The following is an 8,195-nucleotide window of genomic DNA, read 5'->3' on the forward strand; positions in this document are numbered from 1 at the left end:
TTTTGTAAAAATCAACTTTCTCTGAATAATAACAAATAATTTTTTTTTTGTTTATAATTGTTTTATTGAGAACATATAGAAAAGAATTTTATGATAGAATTAGAATATTGAATAAATTGAAATAATTACTTCTCAATAAAAAGATGAACGATTTGTTGATATGTCTTAAATTGAATTTTTGTGAGGAAAAGTTATTTCTCACAACCTCTAATTCGAAGTTCTTAATAGAATTTGTTTTGATTAACCATTATCTGTTAATATTCTTATTCTTAACAATTCTGTCTTTATAATTTTTAATTTATTTGTTATCTTTATCTACCATTTTATAACTTTGTTTTATCTTTACTCATTAAATGAATTGATATGTTATTATTTATTTAATCTATTCATAGATTTATTCTAATATATTAGTTTGATTTCAGAAGAAACTCTTTTATTTAATCTAACAAATTCAAGAGATAAATCAATTAAACAAAAGAGTATAAGAGTTTAATAAGTTATATAGTATATTATTTAAAAAATAATCACGTTATATATTTTATAAAAATAAAAGTTAGTAGAGATTTATAAATATATGAAAGTACTACAGCCAATTGTTCGTTTGTTTTTAATTTGCAATAGAGAGTCAATACAGTTATTTAATTTTTAATATATCCACATGTTTAAATTTTTAATAGATTTAATATTTTGTTGAATCAGTATTGATAAAAATGTATATGAGTAGTGTATCAACTTTTTAGAATTATAGTAATAATCATTATTAATGATATACCATATTTTTAGAATCAACAAATTTAAAGAGAAAAAACAATTAACATTACATCATTCATTCTTTCATAATCTTGTTTTTTTTTAAAAAAAAGAAGAGAATTTTAATAATATTTATATTTTGTCAACTATTTATATATATATATTAAAACAAATTTAATAAAAATATGAAAAAAACTTCTTGATAGATTATTTAAATTAATTAAAATTAATACTCTATTGAATTGTTTTAATACAATTAATCTGATTTTATCTCATGTTAAATTAGTATTGAAAGTATTATAATTATTATCAATGAATAGTTCATTAAGAAGATATAAATATGATTTACTCTATTATATTTTATAATCAACACTAATTTATAAGTAACCATAAATTATAGGATAAAACTATAATGATTGATAATATTTTTTTAAATCATTTGATATTATATTAATTTAATCTAAAACTATAAAGTAATTGGTTAAATGCTAGAATTGTTTAGTTTAAATGTTAGTTATAAGACAACATGTATTCATAATAAACTATTATAGTAATACATTTAGTTTATTATGATATGATTATTAAATAGTCATGAACGTTATAATATATTACATTATTGTAAAACATACTCATTAATATTTTTAAGTTTAAATCAAATAATAAAATCAGTAATATTTTATAACAAATCAGAATGAAGTTGTTCAATTTCTTTTCTTAAATATTTTTTTAAGTGAATTTATTTTCATTTAATTACACAATAACTCTTAACTGTGTTTTAATTTTTTAAGTGTTTTAAACAAATGATATGAAGAGAGGTATATTGTCAGAAAAATAATTAACAGGAACATGAGGTAGAAGAAATTAAGAAATAAATCTTAAAAGATTGAGAAAATTAAAAACAAACAAAACAAATAATACTATACATTGTATTTATTATTCGTTTCAAAGACTTGTTTATTAAATAGAGCTGATTTTAGGAAGGTTCTGTAATTAAATAAAAGAAAGCTCTATTCAGTTGGTTTTTGAAAAACAATAAAGAATAAAATTGGATATTAAATGTTTTATAAAACAAAAATATAATAATAAATTAGAAGAAATAATAACAAAAACCTAAAAAATAGAATTTTAAAAAAGAAAATAATTAGAGTTGAATAAGCGTTCAACTAAAAAAAAAAACGAAATAGTAAAAGGAATAATAAAGAATAACAAAAATATAATAAAAAAGTTTTAAAAAGAAATAGAACTGATTATTTAAAAAACAACAAGACAAATGCAAGGAACACAATTTGATTCTACACCAGTTCGAGTACTTAAGAGTGATACTCAACACGTTGTTGGTGATACAGCAAGAATGACTGCAACAGTAGGTGCTATTGCTATTGCAGATTTAGTTAAAACAACATTAGGACCAATGGGAATGGATAAAATATTGATTGGATCATCACAAGCTGATAATATCACTGTTACCAATGATGGAGCAACTATTCTCAAATCAGTTAGATTAGAAAACCCTGCTGCTAAAGTTCTTGTTGAAATGAGTAAAACAACGGATGAAGAAGTTGGAGATGGAACAACATCAGTAACAGTATTAGCTGGAGAGTTAATGAGAGAAGCAGAGAAATTAATGGCAGAAAAAATTCACCCACAAGTTATAATTGAGGGATGGAGAATTGCTTTAAAAGCTGCACAAGAAAAATTAGAAACTATGCAATTTGATGTTTCAAGTGATCACGAAGCATATAAAAAAAGATTGATGGACATTGCACGCACTACTTTATCATCAAAAATTCTTTCAGCAGAAAAAGAAAAATTTGCACAAATTGCTGTTGATGCTATTGAAAAGATTGGAGATGCTGATATTGATAATGTTGTTATTCTTCAAAAGATTGGAGGAGAAATGAGAGAATCATATTTAGAAGATGGATTCTTATTAGAAAAGAAATTTGGAACAGCACAAAAACATAAAGTAGAAAATCCAAAAATTATGGTTGCCAACACTGCTATGGACAATGATCGAATTAAAATTTGGAGTGGTAAAGTTAAAGTTGATAGTGTTTCAAAAGTAGCTGAAATTGAAGAAGCTGAGCGAACTCGTATGTTAAAGAAATGTGAACAAATTAAAGCACATGGTGTTACTTGTTTTGTTTCAAGACAATTAATATATCCAATCCCAGAACAATTCTTTAATGCCAATGGTATTGTTTCAATTGACCACGCTGATTTTGATGGAGTTGAAAGAATTGCTGCATTATCAGGTGCAGAGATTTTGTCTACTTTTGATCATCCTGATGAAGCTAAATTAGGTACATGCAAAAGTATTGAAGAAATTATGATTGGTGAAGAGACGTTAATTAGATTTAGCGGATTCCCTCATGGTGGGGCTTGTACTGTTGTATTACGAGGTCCATCTAAACAATTATTAGGAGAGATGGAAAGAAGTCTTCATGACGCGTTGTGTGTCTTACACATCATTCGTAAAGATACTAAAATGATTTGTGGAGGTGGTTGTGTTGAAATGGAATTAAGTTTAGCAGTTGAAGAAGCTGCTAAAAAAACTGAAGGTAAAAAGGCTTTAGCAGTTGAGGCTTTTGCTCGTGCGTTAAGACAACTACCAATGATCATTGCTGACAATGCTGGTTATGACTCTGCTGATCTTGTCGCTCAATTACGTGCTGCTCATGCAAATAACTCAATTCAAAATGCTGGTCTAGATATGGAACATGGCACTATTGCTGATATGAAACAAATCGGTATTATAGAACCTTTTAGAGTGAAAAAACACATTTTAACTGCTGCTACTGAAGCTGCTGAAATGATTATTCGTGTTGACCATATCATTCAAGCTGCTCCTAGAAAAAGAGAACAAAGATAAGTTTAAACATTTTTGATTTATTTATTATATTAAATTTATTTTATTTTGTTTTTAAATAAAAGTATCAATTAAGAATCTTACCTTTTTTATTTTTCTCATCTTTAATAAATAAAATATGTATTATTCATATCGTTCTTTTAAATTTACTATCATCATTAATAAAGATTTTGTGTTTTTATGTCTTTGATTGTACAATTTGTTTGTTGGTTTTATTCAATAATATTTAATAAAAATATAAATAGTCAGAGGGTAGAGTAATAAAGTGATAATTTGTATCAAACAAGTAAATCAAATTTAAATAATGTGACTTTTGAAAATAATATTTCAAGAAATTAAATTTAAAATAATAAAATAAGGAGAAGTAAAGGAGATATTGTAATGTTTGAAAATAGTAGTAGAAGAGGGTTTTGTCATTAATAATAAGAAAGGCGATTGAAGTCATGATACAGATGTATTTAATTTAATTGGTCGAAGTCAAGAATAGTTGTAGAATGAAATAAAGAGTACGTATCACATGAGTTGATAAAAATAATATAAAACAAAATAAATAAGAGAATAGATGTTATTGGTATTTCATAACACAACAATAATAATGAACATTTCAAATATATTTATTATGTCTTGAACTAATGTATTCAAAATTTTTATTTGAAATGATTATTTGATGTAAAAGGAAGATAGAGAACTAAAGAAATGAATTTATACAATGTTTTAATAACACCATTCATATATGAATTTAAAAGAAATAAGAAATAAATGAATGTATACTACAGAACTAATAGGGTGATTTTTATTTAATGAGAAAAAGTAGTATTTCATGGAATTAGATTTGATAAATTTCAATTTATATAAAAATTAAAAATTTAGAAGATTTAGAAAAATTATAGTTTTAAATTATAAGAAATAATTTTAAATAATTTTATTATTTAGTTTATTTGAAAAAAAATGAGAAATTAAATAAACATTTAATTAATATTTAGTTTTTAAATAAATCATTGAAACTTAAAAATAATAATTAGTATAAAAGGAATGAGTATAAATAAAGAAGAGGTAAAGATAACTAAATTGGTTATTATAGGAAATAGCAGAGATGGAAAAAGTTCATTAGGTAATTTTATATTAAAGAAAAATGCATTTATTGTAAGTGATAAAGTATGCCCAGAAAATAAAGGAGTTAAAGGAAGTTATGGTGATTTAGATAGAAATAATGTATTTGTTATTGATACGCCGGGAGTTCAAGAATCAGAAGAAATGAATAAAAAATGGATAAACCAAATGATTGATTCGATTAAAAAAGAAAGAGAACTACATGGAATAATAATTGTATTTAATTATAACCAAGACAGATTTCCAAAGGGTAGTAAGGAGATGATTAAAAGGATTTACAATAGAATTTCAAAACCAGAATTTTGGCAACATTTATGCATTATATTAACAAACTGTTATTATTATATTCCTGAAAAGGTAATAGAAAAGAAAATAAGTAAGAAAAGAGAAGAGTATCAAAAAGAAATAATGAAGCTTGTTATAGAAACAACAGGAAATGGAGAGTCTATTGAATTTCCAATGTATTTTGTTGATTCACAACCAGAAGAAGGAGAAGATAATACTAGATCAGAAGCAGAAATAAAAAAGTTTTTAGAATGGGTTAGAAGCATACCACCAATGAATGTTAAGAATATTAAGAGTAATAAAATGAAATTAGAACAAAACGAAATAATGATAACATCAAAGTACTTTAATGATATTAATGATTTTATTAATTTAGAAATAGGTATTAAAAGATTTCAAGGAAATATGGAACAATTTCATTTTAATCCATTTCCATTAAACTATTATTCAAGAAAATTACTTCCTAATATTGAAACATTTCATATTTATAATAGAGGTGATGAAATATTTAATGATGGAAGAATAAATAAATATGTAATATGGTATCAAGTAGAATATTCAAGATGTCTAAAGGAGAAAGAACAAGGAAATATATGTAAAAATGTGGTATATACAAAGGGAAGTAGAGAGAAATATGGAACTACAATACCGCTGGAAGTTACATCAATTGGAGATGAATGTTTTAAATGTTGTTACGATATAAAAGAAATTAATTTACCAACAAGAATTAGTGAAATAGGAAATGAATGTTTTTATGAATGTGGAATAAGAAGTATTAGTATACCAATAACAATTAGTAGAATAGGAAATAACTGTTTCGAAGGATGTAATTCGTTAAGTAAGATCAATATACCAACAACAGTTAAAGAAATAGGAAAAGAATGTTTTGAAGGATGTTTTTCATTGAGTGATATGAGTATAGAAAATATACAATTTGTTAGTGAAGAAAGAATACATATAAATGAACCAGTATTAGTTAGTATTGAAATACCAGATAATTTAGAAAGAGTTAATGGAAGAATTATAGAAAGAAGAAACATTAATGAATTTAATATTCCATCATCAATTAGTAAATTAGGTAATAGATGTTTTGAAGGATATGAATCGTTAACAAGAATTGATATACCAACAACAGTTAAAGAAATAGGGAATGAATGTTTTAGTGAATGTACATCACTAACATCACTTAATATACCAACATCTGTTAGTAAAATAGGGGATGGGTGTTTTAGTAGGTGTTATTCATTACAATCAATTACTGTACCATCATCAATTAGTGAAATAAGATATAAAATATTTAAAGGATGTTCATCATTAAGACTTATTAATTTAGGTAAAATAAAATTCATCAGTGAAGAAAGAATATTTATGAATGAACCATTATTAATCAGTATTGAAATACCAGAAAATCTACAAATAATCAATGGAAAAAGAATTAAAAAGAAAGATATTAATGAATTTAATATTCCAACATCAATTACTAAATTAGGATATTATTGTTTCGAAGGATGTTCAATGTTGAAGTCAATCAATATACCAACATCAGTTAGGGAATTTGATAGTCATTGTTTTGAAAAGTGTTCATCACTAACAACAATTAATATACCAACAAGTGTTAGTAAAATAGGAAATTATTGTTTTTATGAATGTTCAAGATTAGAGTCAATTAATATACCAACAAGTATTAGTGAATTAGGACATAGAACTTTTAAATCTTGTTTATCATTACAAACAATTAATATACCAACATCAATTACATCAATAGGAGATTGGTGTTTCAACAGATGTTCATCAATAACAACAATTAATATACCAACATCAATTAAATACATAGGAAAAGAATGTTTTTATGGATGTTATTCATTAACATCAATCACTGTACTAACAACAATCAGAGAATTAAGAAAAGAACATTTATGTAAATACAAATCATTAAAAACAATTAATATACCAACAACAGTTAAATACATAGGAAATTATTGTTTTAAAGGATGTTCATCATTACAAACAATTAATATACCAACATCAATTACATCAATAGGAAAAAAATGTTTTTATAAATGCTCATCAATAACAAGAATTGATATAGCAAAGATACACTATTTTAGTGAAGAAAGAATATTTATGAATGAACCAGTATTAATCAGTATTAAAATACCGAGAAATTTAAAAATAATCAATGGAAAGAATATAGAGAAGAAAGATATTAATAAATTTAATATTCCATCAACAATAAGTAAAATAGGATATAGATGTTTTAGTTGTTGTGGATCATTAACAACAATTAATATACCAACAAATGTTATTAAAATAGGAAATGAATGTTTTTATGGATGTTCATCATTACAATCAATTAATATACCAACAAATGTTATTAAAATAGGAGATAAATGTTTTGAAGGATGTTCATCAATAACAACAATTAATATACCAACATCAATTACATCAATAGGAGATTGGTGTTTCAACAAATGTTCATCAATAACAACAATTAATATACCAACATCAATTAAATACATAGGAAAAGAATGTTTTTATGGATGTTCATCATTACAAACAATTAATATACCAACATCAATTACATCAATAGGAAAAAAATGTTTTTATGGATGTTCAACATTAACAACAATTAATATACCAACATCAATTAAATACATAGGAAATGAATGTTTTTATGGATGTTCATCAATAACAACAATTAATATACCAACAAATGTTATTAAAATAGGAGATAAATGTTTTTCAGGATGTTCATCAATAACAACAATTAATATACCAACATCAATTAAATACATAGGAAAAGAATGTTTTTCAGGATGTTCAACATTAACAACAATTAATATACCAACATCAATTAAATACATAGGAAAAGAATGTTTTTATGGATGTTCATCAATAACAACAATTAATATACCAACAAATGTTATTAAAATAGGAGATAAATGTTTTGAAGGATGTTCATCAATAACAACAATTAATATACCAACATCAATTACATCAATAGGAGATTGGTGTTTCAACAAATGTTCATCATTACAATCAATTAATATACCAACATCAATTAAAACAATAGGAGATCAATGTTTTAATGGATGTTCATCATTACAATCAATTAATATACCAACATCAATTACATCAATAGGAGATTGGTGTTTCAACAGATGTTCATCAATAACATCAA

The 8,195-nt window shown here is 24.2% G+C and overlaps 2 protein-coding genes across 2 annotated transcripts, besides 14 other annotated features; both read left to right on the plus strand.

Moving 5' to 3' along the window:
* Positions 1-24: 24 nt before the first annotated feature.
* Positions 25-67: a sequence feature (AT_rich).
* Positions 68-76: 9 nt separating this feature from the next.
* Positions 77-166: a repeat region.
* Positions 167-283: 117 nt separating this feature from the next.
* Positions 284-304: a sequence feature (AT_rich).
* A 184-nt stretch (positions 305-488) lies between these two features.
* Positions 489-552: a sequence feature (AT_rich).
* Positions 553-661: 109 nt separating this feature from the next.
* Positions 662-689: a sequence feature (AT_rich).
* Positions 690-845: 156 nt separating this feature from the next.
* Positions 846-982: a sequence feature (AT_rich).
* A 187-nt stretch (positions 983-1,169) lies between these two features.
* Positions 1,170-1,210: a sequence feature (AT_rich).
* A 171-nt stretch (positions 1,211-1,381) lies between these two features.
* Positions 1,382-1,432: a sequence feature (AT_rich).
* Positions 1,433-1,815: 383 nt separating this feature from the next.
* Positions 1,816-1,993: a microsatellite.
* A 27-nt stretch (positions 1,994-2,020) lies between these two features.
* On the plus strand, positions 2,021-3,622 carry EDI_331030 (T-complex protein 1 subunit beta, putative; the record flags this gene model as incomplete). Its single annotated transcript, XM_001741626.1, has 1 exon — positions 2,021-3,622. One exon carries the CDS (start codon positions 2,021-2,023, stop codon positions 3,620-3,622), a length of 1,602 nt encoding a protein of 533 aa, XP_001741678.1.
* A 15-nt stretch (positions 3,623-3,637) lies between these two features.
* Positions 3,638-3,683: a sequence feature (AT_rich).
* A 146-nt stretch (positions 3,684-3,829) lies between these two features.
* Positions 3,830-3,863: a sequence feature (AT_rich).
* Positions 3,864-3,935: 72 nt separating this feature from the next.
* Positions 3,936-3,977: a sequence feature (AT_rich).
* Positions 3,978-4,144: 167 nt separating this feature from the next.
* Positions 4,145-4,173: a sequence feature (AT_rich).
* Positions 4,174-4,454: 281 nt separating this feature from the next.
* Positions 4,455-4,648: a sequence feature (AT_rich).
* Positions 4,649-4,651: 3 nt separating this feature from the next.
* On the plus strand, positions 4,652-8,195 carry EDI_331040 (uncharacterized protein; the record flags this gene model as incomplete). The annotated part of the gene is made up of 1 exon (XM_001741627.1): positions 4,652-8,195. A coding segment is annotated over one exon (3,544 nt), but the record flags the coding sequence as incomplete, so codon positions are not given.

The sequence above is a fragment of the Entamoeba dispar genome, genomic scaffold (genome assembly GCF_000209125.1).
Source record: "Entamoeba dispar SAW760 scf_1105229463809 genomic scaffold, whole genome shotgun sequence".
Taxonomy (NCBI): domain Eukaryota; phylum Evosea; order Mastigamoebida; family Endamoebidae; genus Entamoeba; species Entamoeba dispar.